The sequence below is a fragment of the Mirounga angustirostris genome, unplaced genomic scaffold (genome assembly GCF_029215605.1).
Source record: "Mirounga angustirostris isolate CCGP_5_RB_7025 unplaced genomic scaffold, mMirAng1.0.hap1 SCAF_17, whole genome shotgun sequence".
NCBI lineage: Eukaryota > Metazoa > Chordata > Mammalia > Carnivora > Phocidae > Mirounga > Mirounga angustirostris.
In genome coordinates this window covers 45,471,735-45,498,149 of record NW_026991725.1, presented here as the reverse complement: position 1 = coordinate 45,498,149, position 26,415 = coordinate 45,471,735, and the positions used below count along the sequence as shown (strand labels likewise).

General features: G+C 62.5%; 2 protein-coding genes across 8 annotated transcripts in view; both read right to left on the bottom strand.

The window, feature by feature from the left end:
* Positions 1–17,910, bottom strand: part of SPNS2 (SPNS lysolipid transporter 2, sphingosine-1-phosphate) — a 30,580-nt gene extending 12,670 nt beyond the window's left edge. For 4 of the 6 annotated variants that reach the window (XR_010408487.1, XR_008507255.2, XM_064582594.1 and 1 more), the window contains exons 1-2: positions 17,411–17,908; positions 5,811–5,876 (exon numbers count right to left, since the gene is read on the bottom strand). Coding sequence is in view for 4 of the 6 variants with exons in the window: in XM_064582594.1 (XP_064438664.1) it covers positions 5,811–5,876; positions 17,411–17,780 (436 nt within the window). In the remaining 2 variants the exon portion in view is untranslated. Of the gene's footprint in view, positions 1–5,810; positions 5,877–17,410 lie in introns of all 6 variants that reach the window. The other 2 variants (XM_064582596.1, XM_064582595.1) reach the window with 2 other exon arrangements.
* Positions 17,911–23,374: 5,464 nt separating this feature from the next.
* Positions 23,375–26,415, bottom strand: part of SPNS3 (SPNS lysolipid transporter 3, sphingosine-1-phosphate (putative)) — a 35,418-nt gene continuing 32,377 nt past the window's right edge. Inside the window, exons 10-12 of one of the 2 annotated variants that reach the window (XM_064582072.1) lie at positions 26,213–26,311; positions 25,958–26,129; positions 23,375–25,114 (exon numbers count right to left, since the gene is read on the bottom strand). In XM_064582072.1, the coding sequence (XP_064438142.1) occupies positions 25,041–25,114; positions 25,958–26,129; positions 26,213–26,311 (345 nt within the window). In that variant the 3' untranslated portion in view covers positions 23,375–25,040. The remainder of the gene's footprint in view (positions 25,115–25,957; positions 26,130–26,212; positions 26,312–26,415) is intronic. The other variant, XM_045890147.3, reaches the window with a different exon arrangement.

Below are 26,415 nucleotides of genomic sequence, written 5' to 3'. Positions count from 1 at the left end.
TCAGGACTCACAGGGGAAAGACTTGTTCCCTCTGTGCCTGTCTGTGCTGGGGGGGTGGGGGGAGTAGGCAGAAAAAATCAGAGTAAGAGTGACCCCAGTCCATGGGTTGGCCAGTTTGGAAACCAGCAAGGAGGGCCAAGCAGAGTGGAGAGAGGCTTCATGGAGGTGGGCACTGAAGGATGCATAGGAGTTTACCAGGATGATCATACTTAAGATCAAGACTATACACTAAACTATAAATCACAAGTCTTATAAGCAATTCCACGTGAAGGTTAGGTGGCAAGGAGCTTACTGTTACCAAGAACCTCAGCTGTCGTTACAGAACACTTACCGACCGCGGGTCCAAGCACACGCCCTGGACCTAAGCACCTCACTATTCTCTTCATCCCACAGGAGGGTACAGAGGCCGAAAGGAGTGATGTCACACAGCTCGTTGGGTGGCCGAGCCAGAGGTTAAACCCCATTTGTCTAACTCCAGGGTCCTCGCTCTAAATCACACTACAGACCGCAGCGAGGGGAAGGGGGACAGTAGGAAGGTGGGCCAGGCCAGAGCAGGGGAAGGCGCTGGAGGAGCCCGTGGACAACCACGGCATGTCTACTCTCCCCCTTCAAGGAGAGTGTGGATGGGCCCAAGGGGAGAGCCGCCCCAGGCCACCCCCACCCGCCACCCACAGCAGAGCTGACCCCTGGCTCTCCGCCGGCCCATCTAGAGAACGGCCGCCCAGGACTGCAGGTAAGTCTCCTGTGGGAGCAGGCGCACCCTGTCCTCACTGCCTGGCCCCAGCCGAGCTCCACCACGTCATCCCATTTTAGAGCTGGGCCACTGACAGGGGGAGGAACTCGCCCAAAAGGACACAGCGACCATCCTGACCCTGGACCCTCGGGGACAAGGGTGTCAAGGGTCAGGAGGGACAGCGATCGATCAGTCTGTGCAACCCTCCCCTCTGCTCGGGGCAGACAAGAGAGGAGACCTGTCCGGGCCCTCAGGACGTCACAGGCCAGCATGGGGGCCTGAACAAGATCAGGGCAGGGAGAGAAGGAAACCCGTTCCCGGCAGAAGGAAGGGCAGAGGACCTGGTACCTGGTGGGGGTGCAGAGGCTTACGTGGTCAGCGGCCACCCGGCTGGAAATAAACACAGCCAGGCTAGAAGCTTCCCCTGCCCCCCACCCCCAGCCCTGAGGTCTTTGTCGGAGGAGAGCTTTCTGGGCAGCCGGGCGGCCCCACCCTGATCTCGGTAGGGGCGGCTTTCCCAGCAGTTCCCACACGAGCACATCCTGTGGTCCGGGCGTGGGGAAGCCCTCGGCAGCTCACGTGTGCTGAGCCCGCAGGACGGGGACAATGGGGCCAGCAGGCAGGGAGCCAGGGCAGAGGGGGCAGGGCCTCGGAGCCTCTCTGTGGGATGGGTGGTGCCCCCGCCCCACAGGGCTGGGGAGAGGTCGGTAAGGGGCTGCCCAGGCTCCTGAGCCCCAGGGGCAGCATGCTGGCTGACGGCCTTCTCTGTGGACCTACAGAGCGGCCCGCATCCAGCAGCCCAGGACCACCTCGCTGAGGACTCTGCGCCCCTCCGACCCCACCTGTGGGGCTGCCGAGCCCCTCCTGGGGCACACTTGGCCCTGTCAAACCCCGGAAGATGGTCCTGGAGATGGAGTGGCTGAGGTCTGAGCTGGGGGACCCCTGGGCTCCCCCACAGTGGCCTTGGAGCTCGGGTCCAGCCCCGACCTCAGCCTGAGCTGAACCAGGGCTATTTTTACAAAGTCCAAATCTGGCCAAACTGTTATTTGGGGAGACTTGCCATCCTCCATCTCCTGTGGGCAGGGAGGGTTACTCAGGCAGGCTCTGCCCACAGGACGTGGAGGATGGACACCCAGGCAGCCGAACGACGGGGAGGACCCAGGGCAGCCCAGCCACCTCACCCACCGCTCAGGATGGAAGCCCTGGGCTGGCCCCTCAGGCCCCAGGGCGATGAGTTCTTAGGCCTCCGTGGGACAGGACGGTCCTGGGGGTACAGCCCCAGGGGTGGCCCAGCTACGGCCTTGCTGGACAAAGTGGGGAGGGAGCAAGGCCAGAAGGAGACGGCCCCAAAGAAGAGCTGCCGTCTGGTTTCAGTCTGAGCTGGCTCTTCCTCTGTCCCCACTCTGCCCCCATCCCCAGCCTGGAACATCCTCGTGACCACTCCAACCACAGCCCCGAGCTGCCTCCCCTCTCCCATCCACCCCCACGCTCCGCCCCAGAGAGAACATCCTGATGCATACATCCAACAGGGACCTGCCTGCCCCAAAGCCTTCTCTGGCTCCCCACTATCCCAAGACAAAAGCCAGATGCCTTTTGCAGCGCGACCCTGCCCCCTGCCTCGGCTCTCCCCACACTCCACTCACCGGAGCCTTCACTCTCCCTCCCCTTCCCTGGACCTGCTGCTTTCCCCAGACCCATCTTCTGATTTACTAATTTTCTCTTCGACTGGGTCTAATGGTCACATTGTTAAATTTCAGCGCTTACACGTTTCAGTTCCAGAATCTTGAACTGAGGTCTCTGAAGCGTCTCCCCTGCTCTTGTTCACTAAGGTGCTCTTCCCGTCTTGTAAGTGCCACGCTTCCTGTGGAACTCTGGAAACTAAGCTCACATAGCACTGAAGCCCTAAAGGCAGATCAGGGACCGGTTTCCCCATTCTCCAGCGCCGGCTGGCCTCCTCCTTGTGGGCTCTGCTCATTTTCCGTTTGAGTTTGTCCTCAGTAGACACCGCTATCTGTGTCCCATGCAGGCCCCAGATCACGACCCCGAGGAGCAGCCCTAGATCGGCCTCTGCGGGGTCCCTCGTGTGGAAGGGCCCGGAAACCCTCCAGCTCTCTGCAGAGAGCCCGAGCCAGATGGACATGTCCCCTCAGAGACAGAGAAACTGCCACTGGCCCTGGGGGCACAGCCCTGGGCTCTGGGGGGGGAAACCAAGTCACCCATGTGACGCTGGAAGCCAAGGCTACACAGGCCCATCCTCAGAGCAAAGAAACCCCGGAGCCTGGACACTGGGCCCGAGTGGGCGACAGCTCCGTGGAGATTCATCGTGCTGCTCTCTCTCTTTCTGTGTATTTAAAATTTCTCATCGTAAAAATGTTTATACTAAAAATACCGTAACAAGCTCCTATGACAGATACTGGTCCCCAGGCTCTCTGCAACACTTGGCTTGAATACCGGCGCCCACTCCTGTTTTTCGGTTCAATTCTCTGCTTCTGGCACCTGGGAATTCCCCTGCTAGCTTGAGCTTTCAAGCTCAGCTATGTAATTTAAATGTTTTCTTGGCATATTTTCTCCAGCTCGGAGTGGGAGAAGGAGGGTGACTGGACGTCCTATACCCCGAACAAACTCTAACTCATCCTTCAAAGCCCCACTCCAATGTCCCCTCCTCGGGGAAGTCTTACCCACCTGCCGCCAGGCAGAGCACCCCCCTAGGCCCCCACGGTGCCCCGTGCCTGGTGGTGACGGGACACGTTTTCCATTCCACTGATAGAGGGAACGTACTGGAATGTGGGGATGGAGTCTGTGGCAGAGCCCAGCCCAGGGCCTGGCCAGCAGTGGGCTCAGCAGCAGCTACCCCTTTGGGTGTAGGCTCTGGAGGCTCCTGGTTTCCCAAGACAGCAAGAGCCGTAATCACAGAGGCTGAGCTCGGCTTCTGCAGGGACTCTGGGCCCAGCTCTGAGCTGGCCACGATCTGCTAGGGGATTGCCGAAGGCAGGCTCTTCCCAAACCAGCTCTCAAGATCTGGTCCCAGGAGAAACAGCAGGGACAGGCCCAGGCCTGACCCTCAGCACCCCCACCCCACCCCGTCTCCGGGCACAGCAGCCCCTGGTGCCCACTGATGAGCAGAAAACCCGGCCCTCAGCCTCGTCCTTTGATCTGCGCAAACCGCAGCACCTGGCTGGCGCCCTCCACCCGGCTCCGACCTTATCAAGGGCTTGGGGAAGAGACAGGTGCCTGGGGCCCAGGCCAATTAGCTGATCTGCCTGGTTGCCCACTGAGTCACATCCTGGTCTAGCTGGCCTGGCTTCTGGGCTCCGGTGGCAGCCTGGCTGCACGGGGGGTGGGTTGTAGGGTGAAGGCTGTGGGGTAAGGGACTCTGAGATACCACGACCCAGAGGCAGCCACCCTGAGGACAGAGACACCAGAAGCTCAGACACCTGGGACAGGCCTCTCCAAGCCACTGGCCGCCTGTGTGCCACACACACCCGCCCCCCCAGCCAAGAAGATAGCATACACAGAGTTCCCATCCCAGGCCCGCAAGTCATCACTCCTCCCTCAACCTCTGCCCCTTCGTCTGAGAAGGAAAGCTGCAAAGGAAGCTCCTGGGAGGAAGAACCAGAGAGGAGCATGCTGCTGGCTCTTTTGTCCACCTCCAGTCAGGTCACCAGGGGTCAGCCGAGGCCGCCGTGACGTCTCTCTCTCAGCCAAGAAGGTGGCTGTGGACATAAGCCCTGGGAGCCTCACCACCTCCCACCCCTCCCCGGGAGCTGCGCCGGCCCTGACCCCACTGGTGGGGTTGAGTGGAGGAAGCTGGGGCAGATCCTGGCTCCCTGTCAGGCGGCAAGGCCAGGAGGGGATGAGACTCGGCTGGGTCCCCAGGGACTCAGGGGCCACGGAGGGAGGGGGCTGGAAAGCTGGGCTCTCTCCTGCCACCCACCCCCCCTCCCCTGCCATGCTACATCTGGCTGAAATGCTCTCTTCCAGGCTGAGTGGCAGTTACCTTGTGCTCAGAGCCCAGGAGGCTGGAGGCACCTGTCCTGGGGCAGGCTGCCTGGCTCTGGCCCAGCAAGGAGGCCCTGCAAGGGGGGAAGGGCCCGGGACAGGTCTGGGCTCCTGTCCTGGGTGGAGTGATGTGGGCAGAGGCAGGGACTGGTCACCCTGCGGGTGCTGGACCACACGGCCCTGCCCCTGTCCCAGCTCACTCAACTGTCTGTTGGGGCTGAGCCCTGAAACTCGCATACCCTCTCTTTGAGCCCCAAGGACCCCACCTGGGGACGGGCACAGGCTGCAGGGCCTGGCTGAGCCACGGTGCTCTAGGAGCTCACGGAGGCCGCAGAGGCCTGGTGCAGCCCTCCCTGGAATGCTGCCTAGACAGGTCAGGCAGGTCCCTGGACAGAGCCAGCTCCCTCCACCCTCCCTCCCCGGGGAACCCAGGCCAGGGAAGGGGTTCACACACTGGAATGCAGACCATGGACTTCCTCCCACACGTCCGACCAGGCCTCACAACAAATGGACTCCAGGGCCAAAGAGAATCGGAGCCAAAGGAACCGGGCCCTTGGCCACACAGCAAGCTTGGGGCCACGGAGTGGGTTGGGCAGGGACCAAGAAGGCATGGGCCTGCCGCACGGGGAGATAGGCAGGGATGACTGCTCACGGCCCGCCACACTGCCCCAGCCCAGAGGGCAGAGGACCCAGGCTCTCAGGCTCCTGCCCGGGGACTGACCAAGGGGATTTCCTGCTTTGACATCTAGGAGAGGGTCCCCAGCCTGGTGGCGATGGAAGCTTTGGCCAGGGTGGGGGGTACGGAGACAGGGTCACCAAGGCCCCCTGACTCCGTCTAGCACAGCAACCTATGGAGCTCCCTCCACCAGCCTCAGGGTGGGACCTGGACCTGTGGGTCCTGATGAGGCCCCAGGACCCAAAAAGAAGGGTCACCTCTAGGGCCGTGGCCACACTCCTGTACACCTCCCACTGCCCCCTCAGCCTGCCGTCTAAGAAAGCACACGTTCTTTCCAGTCCTTCCCGGCGAGTCAGGAGGAGACCAGCAGGGAAGGGGCCTGGCAGGGGTGGGGGGCCTCACCTGACTGCAGCAAGCCGGCGCCTCGGTCCTTGACCCCAAAGTGCTGCTGGATGTCCAGAAGGACGCCTGGGAGGGGAAGACAGAGGGTGCTTATGTGTGACGCCTGGCCTCCCCTATCCCCCCAGCCCACCTAGGAGACCCCCAAGCCAAGCCCGGCCCTCGGTCCCCCTGGCAGGGCCCAACCTGGCCCCATCTACAGGACGCCACTCTGCCCAGTTTGCCAGGCCACCGGGGACTTTGCAGCCTGAGCTGCCATGCTGCCCCCACGGGGCCTCCCGTGCTCACTCCCAGGATAGGGTCCCACCCTCTCACTCGGCCACTGCAGGGGCCTGAGGCACACAGGGGCAGGGCTCCTCTGGGGTCACCTGGCTCTGTGAGGTAGCCAAACCTCCCACCGGCCAGCGTGGAACTTTTGCCCACCTGTGGCCTCACTGCAGCTTGGGTCCTGCCCTCGGAGAGGCCACAAAGCCCCTGAGAACTGCCAAGAGGCCTTCCAGCTGGGGAGCGGGCAGAGAGGTCACAGGCAGGGCTCACACCTGCTCACGGGCACGTGCACACGCCCACCCAGCTGTCCTCGGGGTTATCACCAGGACCCCCAATTTTCTGATACCAGAGCAGAGGTGCAGAAGGAAGCAGACAGGGCTCCAGGCTTCTTCGGGGGAAGGGGACCCCTGAGGCCATGCCTGCCCTTCTCCCAAGTCCTGGCCATCTCTGCTCTCCCATTAGGACTGGGCATGTCGGGGGGTTTGGGGGGGGGAGCAGCAGAGCAGGAGGGCAACCAGAAGAACTAGAAGTCAGCAACAACCGTGCGCAGACAGAGCCATGGCCGCATGGGGGCCAGCAACCCCCTGGACGCCCCTCCCCTCTCCCAGAGCTCAACCAGGCTCCTGAGCAAGCTCCCAGCCCTGCAGGCCCCAGGGGCTCCCACCTCGGCTTATCTCTGAGGACAGCAGGGGGCTAGGTACCCCCGGACCCCTGCACATGTGTACGGAGAAGGGAGAGGGGAAAAAGGAGGAGGGGACGGGGCAGGCTGCCCCGGACGCCCCCCATGCAGGGGACCGAGGAAGGGACCGGGCCTGTCTTCGGGGGATCCCCAGAGCTCATCATGATGATAGTGACGAGGATGAAGATGGTGCACATCTCTCAGCCGTAACTGCTTTCCTGGTTCGAGCCCCACGTGACCCCATGAGGCCGGGACTATTCCCCCCTGGACAGACAGGGAAACTGAGGCACGAGGGGTTAAGCCACACGCCCCAAGTCATAGAGCAGGAAAGTGGGCAGAGTGGCACCCCCAGGCCTGCGGGAGGCTCCCGTTGGCGGCTGTCCTCCTGAGAGCCTTTTCCTGGGATGAGGCCTGACAGCAGGGGACACTGGCCTCCTCCTTGTGAATGCCGAGGATTTACCATAATTACCCATAATGAAGAGGCTGTGTGAGGCCCAGGTAATGACTTAATAACCGAGGCGGGCTGAGGCCATGCCCCGAAGGTGGAAGCCAGGGGCCTGTCCTGGGCCACCAAGTGGGCCCAACCTTGGGGAACCACCTGCACTCCCCTCCTAGCCCCAACCCGCTCGCTCCTACTGCTGAGCAGGGGCCTGCGTTCCCCACCCTCTCTCACGCCGTCAGCCTCAGATGAGGACCCCAGCCTTCACCAGGCCACAGGCTCCAGCCACCCAGACTATTCACGGCCCCCCGACTGCCCACCCGTCCCCGTCTACCCTGTGGGCTATTGTGGCCACTCCTTCAAGACTAGTGCAGGCGCCTCCTCTTCTGGGAAGTCTTCCCGGTTTCTCCCCTCCCATCACCCTCAGTAAGTCAGGTGGCCCCACGCTCCCCTGTCCATTCTTTAGCACTCGTCACCCGAGGATTAGCGAGTTCTACAGGGAAGACGTGTAGGGACATGGATACGCGCTCCTTGGGTCCACTGGGGCTACGACCTAAGAGCCACCGCTTGTGGTCGCTGCTAAGGTCCAAGGACCGTGGGAGGCTCTGCAGATGCTCCTTCTATCCTGTTGCTGCCTAGGATTTTCGGCCCCACGTTACGTGTCCCATGTGTCACACAGCACGTAAGGGCCCGAGAGGAGACTGGAAACCAAATATGTTCTTCTGCCTCTGCATGTCCCTCGCTCTTGTCACCCCCCCAGCCCGGGGCCCGGCGCCCAGCCAGCCCACGGCGGACGCCTGTGGACAGAGACGGGTGGGCGCGGGGACGCGTAGGAGCCACTGCAGAGCTGGGTGGCGGCAGGTCATCTGCAGAACCCAGAGCAGAGAGGTCACACGTTAGGTGTGCAGCTGGGCAGCCTCAGGAGGGCAGGACTCCCCCTGGGCCCCCGGGCACAGCCAGGAGGAGGGCAGCGGGTTCACTCCGGGGGAGCCAGCCACATCAAAATGGTCATTGTAAAGACAGCATGTGTCCCCAGCAAATCAGAGCACTCTTGCTTCTTCGCCGAGACACAGCCTAGCCCCCCCGACGGCCATGCTCCGCCCCGGCAGCTCCCCAAGGCCCAGGGCTTGCCTCCCCTGATACACACAGCTCCCGGGAGGGGGAGGACGCTTCACATCCAGATGCACGTCCTGGGAGCTCTGGGCAGGCCAGACCCCAAGACAGAGGACCCCAGTACCCCAGAGTCCAGGCTTGTGTCCGCAGCCTGGGATCCAGGAAGAACCCTCCCTGGGAACAGGGCCTCACTGAAGCTGTAAGGGGCTGTTCTCCCCCCCGAGCAGCCAGGAAGGGGCCACGGCCACAGGCAGGCGGGATCCACTGGCCGCTGGCTCGGGAATCATGTGTCACAGTGGCTTGCCGGTCGTCTCGGATTTTCCTCTGGGCCCCAGCCTGGCTCGGGCCCACACACCCCTCCCTTCTTCCCACCACAGCCTTATTTTTAGCCTCTTTCCTGGAGGCTGAGGTTTGGTGGGTCACAGGACGGGCCTCCCGCCCAGGAGCAGCCTCCGACAGCCCAGGCCAAGCCCTCCACCAGCCTAGGGCGTGCAAGGTGGGGCCCCCAGCCACCCCATGGCCATGGTTGCCGGGCCGGCCTCTCCCGATCTACGGCCAGGGTCATCCCCACAGGGGCCTCCTCCCTGACCCAAGAAAATGTTCTGGAGCAGCAGAAGCGCTGACCCCCAGTTACACCCCTCCCAAGCCCCAGGGGTCTCGCCTCTTGTCCAAGGCCAACTGTCCCTCCTGCCTCCTGGGGACTCTGCCCTGGGGCACCCCTGGCCTGGGCCTCACTTCTGCCCCCTGCACATCAGCCCACACACGTGCGCACCCCTCTCTCATCCCGGTGGTGACAACAGTCCTGACTTCCCCCCTCTGCCAGCCCCTCATTTTCTCTCCCGCCTTCATAGCTGAAGTCCGTGAAAGAGCCCCCCCAACTCAGTGTTCTCCCCTCCATTCACTCCCCTGAAACCAGCCCTCCCGGAGACTCGGCCCCACACCTCCTCCCCATTCCCAGAGCGGCCCTGTGGCGCTCCCCAGCCCACAGCCCCCTCGCTCCTGCAGCCCCATGAGCGGGTCCCAGAGAGTCCCCCTTCTTCCACACCGGCCTCCTCCCACAGCCCTCGTGCATTATCCCGTCCCCCTGAGGCCCAGGCTCTGGGCTCAAGGAGCTGATGCCGTGGCCCAGCGGCTGTCAACTGTGGCAAGAACTCAGACTCACCGTGGGTTCTTCAAAACTCACTGGCCCGACCCCAGGATCAGTAACACTACCAACCCCAGCGCTACCTGGATTAGCTCCCTGAGGGTGACGACTGTCTCCTGCCAGCCCAACGACGCCCAGACTTCCAGCGTGGGAGGCCCCCATGACCCAGGTCTGCACAACCACCTGTCCAGAGGGGAGGCCCCAGGACTCACGAACTCGAAGCCGCTGGCCTGGCCGGTCCAAGGCTCCTGGGATGTGCGCGTCACAGCCTGCAGGCCTCTGAGCCTTGACGACAGCCAGGCCCCCTTCCTGGGGGGCCCCCTCCACCCGTATCCAGGGCCCAGACCCAAGGTCACGTCTCCCAGAGCGCCCCCCGACTCCCTCCCCCGCAGCTCTTGAGGAGGTGTCTGTAACCTCGAGAGCTGGCTGGTCACGGATATTCGTGGTGTCACCCCACCCCATCCCTGCCGGCCCCCCGGTAGACCGCAGGGAAGCCAGGTCCAGATCCTGACCCGCTATCAGGGAGGTCTCACCAAGGCCAAGGTAGAAGAGGAGATCACCCGGACCTTGGGAGCCCCTGGCCCAGACCAGCCTCAGATGCAAGGCTGGGACGACGTGACCCGAGGTCTCTTCCTGCCTTGTCAGACAGGGCTGGCACGCCCCCAAACACAGGCATCGTCACCCTGCATTCACCCCGCCTTTCGGAGCCAACTTAGCTGAACTCCCAAGAGCATGGCCTCCAGAGGCCAGCCGTCTGGCCTTGTGTCCGCATCCCACTCACCTGCTGTGTGACCTTAGGCACGTTACTTAACCTTCTGTGTCCCTATCCTCCTCTGCGACGTGTCTTAATTTTAAGATCTGCTTCATATGGTTGTGGAGTTTAAATGGGTTAATCTATAGAAAGTGCTTAGAACATTGCCTGGCACATAGTAGGTCGTCAGTAAATGTTCTAAAATGTCATCAGGGATCACTAACTCGTGGGGCAGGAGCAGAGCTAGGCCATGACCGGAGAACAGGGCAAACCACCCCCTCACCGTTCTTTTCTCCAAAATGGGGCAGACGGCTGGAAAGATGGGCCTAGGGACGTGAAGGGATGGGCCAGGCCTGCCATTGGCTGGTCCGTCTCAGACGGACTGGGTCCTCTGTGGAGGCCTCAGAGCTGGCCTGCTCCGGAGGAATCACCCCTGCTCCAACACTCAGCCACAGCTCTCGCCCCGGTAATTACAGGAGCCGGAAGGCCTCGCTCTGCTGACCTGGCTCTGGATGGCTAGGGCTGCAAGCCACAGGCTGGCCCTGCGGGCACCACCCCCCACCAGCCCGAGGGGACCGGCCAAGGCAGTCCCTGAGCCAGGACCCGCTTTCACACACACTCACTTCTAACCTGCCCCAGAGCTTCCGTGGGGCCACAACATCCTGCCCCCATCCCCTGGGGAGAAGCTGAGTGACCTCTAGGAGCATCTGGTCCCTGCTCTGAGCCTCAGACTGCCCATCAGACAGCTCCCTAGGACCCCCATACACCCCTGCCTCAACCACCCTAAATCTCCTTCACATTTGTCATACATACACCTACATACACCGGCCCTCCTACCCCCACATCGCCTGACAAATCTGGGTCATTAATGTCAGAACAGTGGTCATCTCTACAGGGATCGTGAGGCTGAGACCCCCAGCCCCAGAGCCTCAGCCCCTCAGAGACGCCCCACCTCCTTCCTAGAGGACCCAGAATCCAAGTGTGTGCCCCTAAATAACACTCTAGCTGGAGCACCCCTCCCTCTCTGCAGGTCCTAGAAAGGAGCCCCCCCCAGCCCAGACCCCCAGGGCTCAGAGCCCTCCCCGCTCCCACCGAGTCTCCGTGCCCAGAGTGGGCGGGGACAGGCAGCCTGGCCTCTGTCCCGTGGTTCTAGTCTATCATTTGGGGCCAGCTTTCCTGGAACCGGACTTGGCCTTAGTAATTTGGGTGCTCTGCACAGCCACTCCTTCCCTGACGCGCCCCCCCACCCCTGGCCGGGCTCAGGGACTCCCCCAAGACCACCGGGGCACCTTATCCTGACCCGCAGACCTAGGATGAGGCCGGGGCGTGGGGGAGAGATAAAGCCTCGGGGCGGCTCTCTCCCCATGCGCTGCCTCGGCAGCCAGACCCACGGCCGCTCCCACCTCTCAGACGGCAGATGGAGATTCAGAAGGTGACATGGCGTAGAGGCCGCAGAGCTGGGCAGGAGTGGCCCGTGTTCCCCACCTCACCCAACAGGCCACAGAAAAGAGGCTGGAACCAGCCCCTGTCCACCTCCACACCAACTGCCCACATGATCACTAGAAACAGTGAGTGACCGAGTAACAGCACCCCTCCCAGGCACAGTCCTGGACAGTCTACTAAGCCCGATTGTGCTCCTTGCTTCCCGGGACCCTGTTGGGCAAATCCATGCTTGACGGTGAAGGGACCATGATGAGCACATGGAGCTAGCCGTCTGCAGGGCATGGACCCTAGCCCAGTCTCCACGGCCGTCAGGGACGCCTACTGGGGAGCCCTCCCAGCCTCCAGGCTCTGGCTAGTGCCTCCTTCCTGCTCACTTCTTGCTCCAACATACACGCCTCTGCCCTTCACCCAACTCCCCCAGGGACTGCTTTCACCAGCGTCCCGGCCGTCAGGAGAGGCCTGGGACCAGCCTGCGGGGAGACCCAAGAAGCCATTCTGCCCCGCGTGGGGGCGAGGAGACGGGGCCCCTCCTGGCCACTTTCACCCTGTCCCTCCCAGAGGTGCAGGGCCCACAGCCCACTGTGTGCTGTGATGGGGACAGAAGGGCAACTGGCCCCAGCAACAGGGCCTGGGCCTTAGCAGGGTCGTCCCAACCTACCAGGATCCCGCAGCCGGGAGGGATGGGCGGGGGTCAGGCAGGACCGGGTCAAGCCGACCCGCCACTCAGCTGCTCAACAAGGGCCCCGCCTGGGCCAGCCCCCCACGCCCCCAGGGCCACGCAGATGACTAGGCTCAGCCCCTCACAATGGGGCAGGTGTGCTGAAGCATGTGGTTGGGAGTTGGGCTCAGCCCACAGAGCTGGGGAAGCCTTCTGGAAGGAGGGCAAGGCACCCCTGAGACCCACCAGGGGAGACTGAGCTGGGCTGCTTGTAGCCACTGGGGAAGTGGCCTGGTTGTCCCGGGGAAGCAGGGTGCAGGCAGAGCTGGGGGGGGTTGCGCGCAGCAGGCCCACGTGCCTCACACGACCCGCGGGAGCAAGATCCCGACCACAGAAAGGGAGGAAGAGAATCATCGATCGTGCGTGCATTCAGGGCTCAGGGAGGCTCAGACTCTGCCTCAGGTGACACAGCGGTTACGGCACAGCCAAGACCAGGAAGCAGCCGGGGCCCCACAGGAGCCTGTGGACCAAGCCCCCCTCTCTTGGTCTCCCTCCCTCTCAGCCCCTGGGCGGTGGCAGGACTTCAGGCCCCCACACCCAGGCAGAAACAAAAGCCACTTCCTGTCTGGGGACCTCCTCTCTGACCGGTCGGTCCTCCTGCCCGTCACAAAGTGGGAAACCAAGGCACGAGCGGGCCGGTAACGCCCTGGGTCCCCGATCAAGTAGTGCATTTCAAGGCATGTCCTCTGACGGGCCAAGAGCTCAGCCGGAAGGTGCCTAAGGAGCCGGGCGCTGGCACTCCAGGCTGGCCCGGCCGCTCACCTGCGCGCTGGCCTGCCAGACAGGCCCTCTGGAATGTGGCCCTGGGACACCCCGCCCAGCACAGCTTAGCACTGACGTGGCAGTGGCCAGGGCAGGGCCACCCAAGGGGACAAGGCCACCTGAGGGGCAGGGCAACGGTGCCGTGGACCATCTCTATCCACGAAGATAGCCACGGAGCTAGGAGCCTGACTTGGCTTCCACCCAGCCAGGTGACCCTGCACAAGGCCCTGGGCCTCTGTTTCCCCATCTGTCAGCTTCAGACAGAGAGCCAGGAGCCCCAGGCTGGCAGCCCCCTCCTGCACCCCGCTCAGGTGTCCTGCCAGGCCTGCGTGCCCGGCTGGGTCCCCACGCTCAGCTCTCCTGGGTTTGTGCTAGTGAGTGGTTGCCATGGAGACCAGTCTCGGCTTCTCTAGCAGGAAGGGGCTCCCCCAGGGCAGGGCTCTGCCTCTCCTCACCAGCCCCTGCCCTGCCCAAGTTCAAGTGCCCAGTCTGCCACAGGCTGGATCAGAGGAAGAGAAACCTGGGTCTCAGGGAAGTTGGGGCAGGGTCTCAGCTCCCGACAGCCCCCCTCCGACGACGAACAAGGCCCATGTCAGCTCCTCGGGCTGGGCCTGGCTCCGGGAGCGGAGTGATGCCTCCCACGTCCTTGGCTCTGCTTCCATTTTACAGAGGGAAGAGTGGGAGCCCAGAGGCAGCCCTCGCACCAGGAAGCAGAGCTGGGGAGAGAGGCCCCGAGACCCTCGCCTGATGGGCTCCTCTTTCTCCTGAGCTGGCAGCCATGACCGGGCTCAGAGTGGGGAGCAGGGGCTGCCAGGCCAGCACGAGAGCAAGGGCCATGTGCCCAAGGGGACCGCCAACTGCCTGTCCCACCGAGCCCAAGGGCACGTGCTCAGAGGGCTCTTGCCCCGGCTGGAGCAGGGGGCATGCATCCCCACCCCCACCAAGAGAACACTGCCCCGGGGCAGGGGTCCTGGTCCCGCTCCTCTCGCTGCGTGAGCTTGAATAGGTGCCTATCCTCCTCTGTCCACACAAGCAGATGGACGGAAGCATCTAGAGGTGGCTTCTGGGCTACTTCAATCTTACCCAACTGAAGCAACCCCAGAAGAAGCGCCAGAGCCAAGCCCGGACCGGAGCCAGGGCTGGCCCCCCTCACCTGCTTCTGAGGCCCACTGCCCTCAGGGGGTTCTCATGGGGAGGAGGCGAGGCCATAATTAGCTGGGAATGCTAGGGCAGAGGCAGAAGCTCCTGCAGTTTCCCAGGATGGAGACCGGCCTGGTGGCCAAGGGAGGGGTTCTCAGAGGGACCTGGAAGGGCCTGAGCCTCACAAACACGGGCAGGGCGCAGGGGCCGGCCTGCGGGGAGACACACGGCAGGTGCAGACACACGGAGGGGAAGGCAGCCGACATGGTGCGGCTCTCCTGGGGGTCTGCTTGGCCCAGGTGCTTAAAAATATCCTTGTGTGGTCCACCAGCCCAGGAGGTGGAGAGGAGGAAGTGGTAACCCAGAAGGCTCAGGGGACACCCCCAAGGTCACCAGCTGGGAAGCTGAGAGCCTGCCTCGAACTCTGGCCTTGAAGATGAGGTTCAAACTGCCCGCTGCAGTGGCCCCGGGCACTGTGGCCTGTCCCGCCTGACGTGGCTGTACCCCCGTAGGTCATGCACCAGGTCCCAAAAGTCAGTGTGAGAAAAAGAGCAAGAGGTCCCATGAAGAGCTGTTATATTGATGACACGATGAAATATTTAGATCTATCAGGTTGAATAAAATACATTAATTCACTTCACTTATTTCTTTTTACTTTTCTAACGTGGCTCCTAGAAGTATTTAGATCACGTATGTGGCTTGCACGATACCCCTTCTGGACAGAGCTGGTCCATACCATAGAGCTAGAAAGCACAGGACAGATTTAAAAGGAAGAGAACGGAACACCTTCTGTTCTTTGATGAGGAAGGCGGGGCCACATGGGTGAGGTTCTCAGGGGCCAGGCGGGCCGAATGTCAAAGATGACGGAGCAATTCAGGGTCTGCATCCCCTCCTGTGTCCCAGCTGGGCCAGCCAGCAACAGGTGGACTCAGGCCTAGGATGACCACTCCCCTGCCCTCCCCCTCCAAACACATCAAACCATAGTAGTTGTCATAGAGACAGTAAATCTTCCTAAAAACTGAACTTGGGGGCTGGGGCGTGGGGGAGACGGCCATAAAGAGAGGGAGCCAGGCTTATCCGGAGAGGAAATCTGTGTACGTTGTTGTCGTTGGGTGTTGGGGGAGGGGCGGTGCCTGAGCCCTGGCCGGGGACAGGGAGGGATGCTGTTTGCACAGGGTTTTCCGGGCCTTCCTCCCCACGGCCCCACGCCCCTCTTAGCTGCCACTCTCCATCCCCCCTTACCCATTCACTCGGAATTTCCTATCTTGTGCTCCCATGCTGACTCTGGGACCCAAGGAGGGCTGGGGGCAGATAAGCTCCACACCTCCCTGATCCCACCCCCTCCCCTCAGTCCCTGGCAAAGTCAGTGACCCTGAGAATACCAGGGAGGGGTGGTCTGCGGCCGGAAAAAAACAAGTTGTAAAGTGTGGCAAAGCCAGAAGCAGCACCAGGCCATGTCCCCTGAAAGGTGGGGCATCTCTTCCCAGGCCGAGGCTTACTGGTGGGCCTAATGCCTGCCTTATCTGCACTCCCCAGGCCATCTCGGACATGGGCTGCACAGGGGCCTCGGTCTCCTCTCTGTATTCAGAAGCGCCCCACCTTCTCAGACTTCTCCCCACTTTACGGTGACACCTAAGCTCCCAGGTCTCGGGCAACATGTCCTGAGTATTCCTGCTCAGCAGACCAAAGAAAGAGCCTCCTGGGCATGGCTCAGCTCAGAAGCTGGCACCACTGATTGCCGCTTCCAACTCCCCGGAACGGGAGAGAACAGAGGGCCAAGGGGTTTTGAGAGCGGGAGAGGGGGAGGAGGATCTCCCATCAGAGTTCTTCCCTCCTAGGTGACACAAAACCCCGTTCAACAGAGGAGACTGAGGCCAGGAGAAGGGAAGGGGACGCAGGGGCACATGGTTTACGCCAGGGCTCTCCTCTCCTTTCCTCTCCCCCAACCTACCAAGTTCTCTTTACAGTCTGTCCAAAATTCCTCCTGCTATCTTTTTTTTTTTTTTTTTTTTTTTTTGGTTGTTCCAGATTTTGCTAAACTGTGTTTAGGCAGGTTCTGGGCCAGGGTGCCATGTGTATTTTTGCTGCTCGCCTCCCACAGGGAACCCCCATACCAGCCTGGCCAGAGTACTTTTCTCTCAAGGTTACACCATTCTCACCTAGACGCAGCTCAGTCCACAGAAGGGCCCTACTCGCAGACCCCTGAGAACTGGGGGAGGGCGAGTGAGCCGCCGGAACCCCAGAACCCTGTCCATCCCCCAGGGGCCCAGGGATCAACCACCTCACAAACACCAGCTGAAACTGGCCCAAGGTCACACACCAAGCGCACAACGGGCAAATCTGGGACTAGAAACTAGCAGGGCTATCGACCCCCACCCCATCCCCAAGGCTGGTTCCAGAGATGCTCCCACGGGACGAGGCGGCCCCCTCTCCAGCCCCAGTGGAGCTGCGCCTCTACCCCAGACCCCAAGCGCCACAGAGCAGGGGGAGGCGTCTTCAGGCCTGTAGCCAGGGCCAGCTGCAAACCGCATCCTGGGTCCCCAGGCGCCGCGGACCCGCCCCGCCCCTCCCTCTGCTCCCCGCAGCCCCGAGCCTTTGTCAGCCACGCGCTCACACACAGACCCGCGCCGCCCGCGCGCACACACCCGGTCCCCCCTGGTGCACACCCGCAAGGGGCGCGCGCACTCGCCGCACGCACGCAGGGGAGTGGAGGCGGCGGAGGAAGGAAGGAACTGACCCGCTACGGCCCCGACAGACCGCCTGGGCTGGGGGAAGGGGAAGAGAGGCCGGGGAACCTGAGGCTGGGGCGGGAGGGGCGCGGAAGCGAGAACACAGAGAGAGGCAGAGGGGACTCTCGGAGAAGAGGACAACGGAGGGGACGTCAAGGGCTGGCGAGGACGCGCGGGCTACTCCAGGGATGGGGACTCCTTCTAGCCCCTGGCCCGGCGGGGTTCCGGGGGGCAGGGGGGCGGTCCCCGGGTTGGACCCGTGATTCGCCGGGCTTCACTTGCCCAGTTGTGCCTGAGCACAGGGCCCCTAGAAACCCCCCGTAAGGCTCGAATATAGGGGCCCTGGGACCAAAGGCTTCCCGGGGTACTTCCAGGCGGGGGGGGTCCTGGTTCTCGGGCTGGGTGGGCCCCCGCTCACCTGCCACGGTGTACCTGTCCAGGTAGTTGAGCACGTTGCCCAAGCTGAGGATGGCGGCAGCTGCCCCCCGTCCGCGGCCCAAGCTGGCTGGTTTGGGCTGCTGAGCGCCGGGGCCCTTGGCAGCGGCGGCGCAGCCGGGGGTGCCGGGGGCGCCGGGGGGTCCGGACGGAGCCCGCCTCACGCTGCCCGACAGCGTCTGCACCTCATCGTCGGCGGCCGCGACTCCAGCGGCGCCCACGCCCCGCGCCCCGCAGCAGCCGCCACCTCCAGCCCCTCGCTGCGCCCCCCGGCGCCGGCGCCGCCGCTCCGCGTCCGCCTCCTCCTCCTCCGCGCCGCCCGCCGCCGCCGAGGCGCATTCCAGGCACATCATGCCGGCCGGGGCCGGGGCGGCGGGGGGCGCGGGGGGCGCGGCGCCCGGCGCGGGCCCCCTCAGGGCGTGCGTGCGCCGCGGAGCCGCCGCTGCACCATCCCGGCCGGCCCGTCGGCTCCTGCGCTCCGGCCCGGCTGCGCGCGGCCCACGCTCAGCGATGCGCCGCCGCCGCCGCCGCCTGAGCTCTGACAGCTGCGGCCCGGCCCCGCCCACCGGGCGGCGCCCAATCGGCGCGCGGCTCGGCCGCGGCCCCGCCCCGCACGTGCCGCCCGGGGCCGCCGACGGGGGCGCAGCGGGCCGCGCGGCCGCGGGCGCGGCGCCGGGGCTCCCGCACTGCCCCGCGCGGAGGGGCTCCGGGCGCGCGTGCGGCGTCCCGGGCAGAGGCGGGAGGGTCTCGGGCGCGTGGGCGGGGCGCCCGCAGCAGAGCTGCCCACCCGCCCTGATCGAATCGGCCTGGGGAGAGCCTAGAGGAGCGACCGGTGGGGGGCTTGGCCCAGGCCCCAGGCCTCGGCCGGGCGCAGAGGGCTATGCTGCCCTCCGCCCCAGGGAAGCCCCGCTCCGGCTCCTGACCTCTCCTGGTCCCGTTCCTGGGTGCGCGCCGAGACGCAGCCCCCGGCAGGGAGAGCCAGGCTCCCATGGGGCCTCCCCAAGCTTCGGACTTCCAGCTGTGCGCCAGGGAAGGGACAAAGGGCAGGCCCGTAGCCCTCTCTAGGTCTCTGTGTCTCTCCGGGGGTAGAGAGGAGGACAGGATTCAGTCTGGAAGTCTGAGTGGTCACCACCCGCTGTGGGGGACGGCGAGTCCTGTCTCCCGTGGAGAGTGGCCGAGTGACTTCTGTGTTCGGGGCCACAACCCGTCTCAGAGGAGCTGTAGTTCTGTGTCCCGCCCCCTTCATCTGTTTGAGGCTTTGACTGAAATTAAAGTCCCACACAAGGTGCTGAGGAGAGAATGCCAACACTGCACAGAGCTTGGACACCCAGAAGCACCCCAGGTTTCACAGGCGGGTCCCAGGGCCCAGAAAAGACCCCATCATGGACGTGCGGCTAGCTGGTGGCAGAGTCCGTGCTGACCCGCGGCTCTGATACCACCCTCCTGGCTTGGGAGCTCAGCTCCCACTGCGGGCTGTTCTGGACCCCGAGTCCACAGGCAGGTGCATCCCACCAAAGTGCTGGCCACAGTGAGTCACGGCATAGCCAGTGGGTGTCGTAGCACGAGGCACCCTCTTCCTGCTGAGAGCAGAGTTCATCCCCAGGCTGGTGTTTCTTGGCGCCTTTGAGGTGTATTTTAAATTCTGCAAAGTGACTAAAAATATGCTTTGGTGTGTTGGGGATGGATGACTGTCACAGGAGGGCCACGAAACAGACTCTGCTCTGAAAGTTCCCGGCTGCCCCTTTCCAGCTTGAAGCCGGGTAAGGGAAATTCTGTGGGGCGCCCCGGGACGACAGGTGCTCAACAGGTCAGCACGACCTACAAGCTCCATGGGGCTGGGGCTGGGCCCCGGCAATGCCCCTCCTAACTGTGGGGTGGGACCAGCTAGAGGACAGTGCCCAGCTGCGGGGAGACACAGCCACGGCTGTGTCCTATCAAGGGACCATCAGACATAGGACTTGTAGGGCCCTTCTCCCCATCTCCCCGGTGAAGAAACTGAGCCCAGGGAAGAGAAGGAATGTGCCCAAGGTCACACGCCTGGTAAACTGTGGGACTCACACTAAACCCAGGTGTGCCTGCCCCCGATGCTGCTCTGAGCTCTGCCAAGACACAGCTCCTCAGCAGCCCCAGAAGGTGAGGCTGATCTCAGGGATGGCTAAAGGTCTTCCATGTTTGTTTGTGACGCCTAGACCGCAACAGGTTTCCGGACTGAGGGACTGGACGTCTCAGAGCCTTTAACCTGAGGGCGTGCACTGTGAGTCTCCCGGGAGGAGATATAGGCTGCTGTGTCCCCCTGGGGACATGACCCACAGAACATCCTGTACGGTGTCTAGAACTTTGCAGAGCACTCTCAGAAACACCAGCTTCCCTGAGGCTGATAACGGGGAGCTCAGTCCCCTCTGCCCATCCCCCAGGGCTCAGGCCTGTCTCTTCCCTTCTCGTGGGGCACACTCGCCCTCGGCAGGCTCTCAGCCATCATCCATGTGCCCTGGACACCCCAACCTTCATCTCTAGATGTGGCCTCATCTCCACACCCCCCTCCAGATCTCCCCCGGCTCCCTAAACTCAGCACAATCACAACTGAACTCATCATCCTTCCCTTAAGCCTGTTCCACCCTGGTATCATTTATCTCTTGCCAAATAGCACCGTCATCCTCATTGTCACTGAACAGGACACCTGGGGTCACTGGGGACTCCTTCTCCCTCAACAACCACATCTGGGGCCTGTCCACTTTTTCTCTTTAAAATCCCAGTGTGCCATTGCCTACGGACTCAGCTCAAACGTCTCTATGTCTTACGTTTTTAAAACTCAACACCACCTGCCCCAACATCCCCCTCCAGTCTTTTCCATATTTCTTGCCAATAACTTTCTAGAGCACACACATGACCCCATCACCACCTTGCACACAACCTTTCCACGGCTCCGCACTGCCCAAGGGATAAAAACATCTAAGTTCCTTAACACCATCTCCAAGACCCATCGGAACCCTTCACGACCCATGCCAATCTCCAGCCTCAGATCCTACTGCCCAGCTCTCAAACTTACACTCCACCGCACTGAAAATAGAGCTCCCTGAACTCACTGATATTATACTTTCCGGAACCTGGAGGGGTGACAGGAATTGGGGGTGTGTGTGCATAGTCCCTGCTCTCCCCTCAACACAATGCGGTTCAGGACCACGGAGAGCATCACCTGGGAACCCCCCCTCCCCCTGCCCTTAGTCATGCTCTGCCTAGGGGGTCTACCCAGCTCACTGCTCCCACTTTCCCTCAAAAACCCAGCACAGACCATGACTTCCTCCAGGAAGCCCTCCTTGACCCACCTGGAAAATTGTCATTTCCTCCTCTGGGATACTTGAGTAACCTGTGTATGCTTCCCTCACCAAACTCATTGCGTTATGTTTGTACATAAGTCCACCCCCCCACCCCACCCCCAACTGTGAGCCTCAGGGCCCCATACTGTCTGATTCATCTCCACAGCCCAGTGCAAAGGAGGTGCCCAGAGAATGTTTGTTGATTGAATGAGTAAATGACATTTAGCAGGTGCACAGGAAGTGTGTGTTGATTTGCATCATGTATCTGTTGCTCTGAGTGACTCAGAAACCAGCCAGATTCCTCTCCTAGCCCCTCTGGAAAAGGCATTTTCTCCCTGACTGACTCCACCCTCCATTAGCTTCCATGTGCCCCTTGCCTCCACCCTCCTATTACCTTTTCCACAGGTCAGCACCCAGCCCTGGGGAGGCGGCAGCCCCTCTCTGCTCCTGCTGTTGCCAAGCAGGGGAATTGTCCGGGGCCCTCCACCCCGCAGCCTGGGCCTGCCTCGCGAGTCCTGCTCAGAATGCTCTGTCCCTGTCTCTCTCTCCTGCTCGGAACAGATGGCTCTGAGTCCCCACAAACACAGAAGTCCCTGTTCTGTCATTTGAACATTTTTAATGCTTTCTAAATGATAGAAGCTTCAGTCTCCTTTGATCATGGACTCAGACTATCAGAAACAAAGAATCCCTTGAAGGATCCTGAGCCCAGCTTCTTTGCGGTCCTGCCGAGAGGCTGCGTCTGAGAGAGGGCCCGTGGCCTGCCCAAGATCATTATAATGGACACCATCTTCGTGTGTGTTTGTTTTCCTTTCATTGCTGTTCTGTTTTGATATTCAGAGTCCAACCCCCTTCCCGGCAGCACCCTGGTGTCCTGGGCTTGACAGAGCTAAACATCAAGGAATGGCCACAGGGTCCAACTGGACTCTCTTGCCCTGGGCTTTAAATCTGGAGTAGGGGGCAGGAAAATAGGGAAAATCGTCTGGCACTTTGGGGAAGGTCCCCAGTAAGGCGGCCCAGGAGCCCTGCTCCCAAATCTGCATTGTTCCCATCAATTCTGTGAGCTCCTAATGTGCTTCCAACAAATCCCTCTCTTGCCCAAGATGGCCACTCGGTGTCTTCTGCACACAGCCCTCCAACCCTAACCAGCAGAATCACACGGGCGCGCAGTCCGTACCTTCCTGTGTGGGTAAAGCTTGGCGCCAGCGGCCTCCTGCGGGCTCTGTCTCGAGAGGCCGCATTCAACCGACACTTCACATTCCCACTCAGACATGGAGGAATGACGTGCACTGCAGGGAATGAGACGGACTGAACAGTGTCTGGTGTGACAGGGGAATAAGCCAGGGCTGGGGTGACCACCTCAAGGCCTGTACCCCACCCTCCAAGCCTGAGGTCAGGGTGGAGGAAGAGCAGACCTACCACCACACCCTCACACCCTCGCACGCGGACACAGAGATGAGCACTCTGACAGACACAGCTGCGTGTCCCGATGACAGCTGGGAGCTAGAATGCACGTGTTGTCTGGGACGAGCAGTGAACACGCTGAGGGGTGGGTCAGGCTTAAGGGCCTGGGCCTGCTGAGCCATGCATTCCCCACGAACGAGGCTATCAAGAGTCTCGGGGCCTCTGGGATTGCTCAGAATTGTCCTTTAGGCCAGACAGGTGTGATCGATTGACCGCTCGGCTCCGGCCTGAGCGGCTGGGCTCTCAGGGACCCACACCTGTGGCCCCAGAGCAGCGAGGCCTGAGTGACAGCCCCGTGAGACAGGAGTGGTGGGAGTGTGAGCACAGCTGGGCCAGGACCACCAGCAGAGTAGGCCCTGGTCTCACTCCCGGAGTCCGCCAGCCCAGGCCCCTACCCTGACTCCAAGCTTTAGATGAGAACACCCTATAACCTCCAAGCTGGGCATTCTGTCCAGCTCAGTCCTAGCAAGCCCCACCCTGCCCAGCCCAGCGACCCAAACACCGGGATACACTGAGAAGAACCCTGGGTTCAGGATTCAAGCCCCACGTCCCAGCCAGTCTCTCCTGCCCCCAAAGCACACACAAGCCTGCAAGATCACAGAAGCCTTCTGCCCCTCCCCCTGCACCTCTGCGGGGCCCACCCTCTCCAGGGGGAGTGCCCTTCCCCCACACCTTCTCCTGCTGTTTGCCCCCCCACCTGCGCAGAGGCTCCTGGGGGACAGAACGCTTTCCTCTGCCCACAGGTGTGCCACGCCTGGCCTGGTATTACCCTGCCCTGGGTTGGACTGTGAGGTCCAAGGGCAGGGTCAGAGTCAGCGTCTCTGCCCACCACCTGTTTCTGGCAGTCGTATGGATGAGGTTTCCGATCTTCCTCCCCAGCCTCTGGACTCTGGGGTTGGGGAGGTGGGGTGGCTCTTTTGACTCTTGGGAAGCCCTCGCCCATTTTCTGGGAACTGAGCCTCTCAGGGGTCTTTTCCAGGGGCGCAGGGAGGAAAGTTCGGATCCTGGAGCGGGGCTTCCATGGGCCTGGACCCAGCCTGTGAGAGTCATACAATGGGGGCTGGAAAAGCCACATTCAACACCCCTCTTAAAACACAGCTGGGAGTCTGAGCTACAGGAAATGAACCAGCTCACACAGCCGGTGGTGCCGAGCGGGTCCATGGCATCCTGGCCCCCCCCAGACTGGGTGTCTCCTTCTCAGGAGAAAGCAAGTGTGATCGTGGGACTTATGTTTGGTCTTCATCCTGTTTCCGGCACAGAATTCCTAAGACCTTTGGAATTTCCTAAATGCTGAGAGACCTAAAGGTGCCTTTTGTCTGTTAATGAGGTGGCATTTGGACCCCACCTAAGGGGAGGCTGGAGGCCAGGAGAACTCCCAGTCCCCCCACTGACCAATGCGGACGGACGACTGACTGACGGGCTGGAGGTCGAATCGATCACCAAAAGCCAGTGGTTTAATCGATGGTGTCTAAGTAATGAAGCGTCCACGAAAGCCAAAAAGAATAGGGTGAGCGCGCGGGGGTGCTGGTGGATGGGGCTCCTGGAGGGGGCACGGCGGCCCTGCCCCTGCCCCACACCTCGCCCTGGGCCTCCCTCCCACCTGCTGTCCCTGAGCTGTGCCCTTTATTATAAACCGGTGATCTAATGAGTAAATGAGTTTCCTGAGCTCTGCGAGCCGCTCTAGCAGATTAACAGAACCTGAGGAGGGGGCACGGGAGCCTCTGATTCACAGCTGGTCAGTTAGAAGCACAGCTGACAATGTGGACCTGTGCTTGGCCCATCCACTGGGCAGGGCTGGGGTGAGCAGTCTTGGAGGACTGAACCCTTACCCTGGGCGGGGACTCTGACCTTATCTCCCGGTACACAGGGTCAGAAATGAGTGGAGGCCAGGAGAAAACTGCTTGGAGAGGTGGGATCCCCTGCAAACACCGTAACCGGTGCAGGTTTTTCCTTATAAGTTCAGGGGCAGCGTGTTTTATGCGCTCCAAGGGTCAGATTGTGGGTGGAGGGGCTGGTCAGCTTGGCAGTGGCCACTCCTGGGGAAGGGATGGGGATGGGGGAGCTGAGCCGGGGGGCCCAGCTCCCGGAGCTTGTCTGTCCGGCAGTAGGGGCAGGGAGGCAGGGTCAGGAGGTGAGCATGAGCCTGCTGCTGGGAGGCAGGCCCCTGCTGGCCAGGCACCAGGGCAGGGGCAGAGAAGCTGGTGCTCACGGGGCAGAAAGAACACGCCTCCCCATTGCTGCCCGCCTGGAAGCTGTCGGTCTCCTGCCGCGCCCAGCTGCGCTGAACCCAGTGGCAAGCGCGGGGCCCGCAGAGCCAGCCCGCCCCGGGCGCTGTGCCGGGGTCGGAGCATGAGCAGGGGGCAGGGGCCAGGCTGCGAGCCCCCTCCCCCGCGTGGCCCCAGGGCAGCTGAGTCTGTGGGGGACCCGACGCCCTTCCTCCTCCAGGAGCTTGAAGTCACATGGGCAGCAGAGTGAAACCCCCCTCGAGACTACCGGATGCCCCCCTTTTGTTCAGAGGGTGACCCTGGCAAAGGGGTGTCCTGTGCCCTCTGCCCTGCAGAGCGAGGGGTCCAGGGTGGGGAGAGGCCCTGCAGCCCTCGCCCGGGCTGCCCTCCTCTTCCTCTCCGGCCCCCACTCCCAGCAGAGAGTGCGGACAGCTCAGTCCCCAGCCCGGCCTCAGGCACGCCCAGCCCTCCAGCTGGGAGTGAAGCAGTGGCAGGTGCAGCCGTGCCGGGTCCCGGAGCCAAGGCCAAACGGGGACAGAGGCGCTGAGGCTGCCGGGGCTGGCGGGAGGGGTGCGGCAGGCGAGTGGGACCTCCTCGCGGGGGCGCGGGGGCCTCAGGGGTCCTCGGCGGTAGCACACATGCTGGAAAGCAGGACTCGGCTCTCCGTGTCCTCGCTGCCAGGGGTCCCTGCGGGAGGAAAGATGCTCAGCCAGCCCCAAAGGAGGCAGAAGGTGCCTTGGGACCGGGCTGGGAAACCCCTCACATCTGCTGTCAGAATGAGCTCCAGATGCGACCCCTTCTCCTTACCTTCAAGGCCGCCCCAAGGTCCCAGCCCCACCGCTTCCCCTGGTGGTGCGGAGCCTCTGGTGGCCCCCTGCCTCCACGCTGACCCCCCCAGTCTGTTCTGCACACAGCAACCACACTATACAGCTTTCGCACTGTAAATAAACACGTTGGGGCCCATGTGCAGGAAACGACACAGTCTCAAAGTTGAGGCCACGGTCCCTACAAGGCCCCCAAGTGCCCGCTCCGGCCTCATCCCTACCACCGCCCCCCTCGCTCCCGCTCCAGCCACGCCAGCCACATGACCTCAGGGCCTTTGCACTGGCTGGCTGTGTGCCTGGAGCCCCTTCCCCCAGATAGCCGCATGGCTCACTGCCTCACCTCCTCCAAACCTCTGCTCCAATGTGCCCTGTGCAGCGAGGACCTCTAGGACAAGCCTTTCAACAGCTGCAGGCTGCCCCCATGCTTTCCCGTCCCCCCGGCCTACTTTACACCTCTCCGTAGCGCTGATCACCTTGCACGTACTCTATCTTTTGCTCTTCCTGTTTCTTGTCGGTCTCTATCTCCTAGAGCATCCCAGGTGTTCACCCCCCTGCATCTGGCACATAGCGGGGGGTGGGGTGGGTAATGACCACTTTTGAATGAATGAACAGATTAACAAATCAGCAGGCTCCGGGGGTGGCCCGTGCTCCCCGCTCCTGTGAGGCTCAGCCCCGAGCCTGGCCGAGGTGGGAGGGCTGGGCGTACCTGTGCCCGGCTGCCGGGCCCTGGCCTGGTCCCTCTCCAGCCGCAGCGCGGTTAGCAGGAAGCAACCGCCGCCCAGGGCGATGACGAAGGTGCAGCACAGGAAGCTCTGCTGAAGGCTGAGGAAGGACTGCAGGTAGGAGTCGGGGCGCCCGGCCCTCAGGGTGCTGGAGATCTGCAGAGAGAGGCTGCGTCTGCCAGGCCCGCCCGGCCAGCCGGCAGTGGCTGCCCCCCGCCCCCACCGGGAGCCACCCTTACAAGGCCAGTGAGGTAAGGGCTGCCGGCGTCCCCCAGGATGTGGCCCACCGTGATCTGAAGCGCCTCTGCTGTCCCTCGGCACCGGGGCACCACCACAGACTGCAAAACACAGGAGTATCAGGGGAGCTCCCCAAGAAAGGGCAGAGCGCGGGCGCCCCTCGTTCCCACCTCCTGCTCCCCGCTGGGACCGCCCGGAGCTGGGG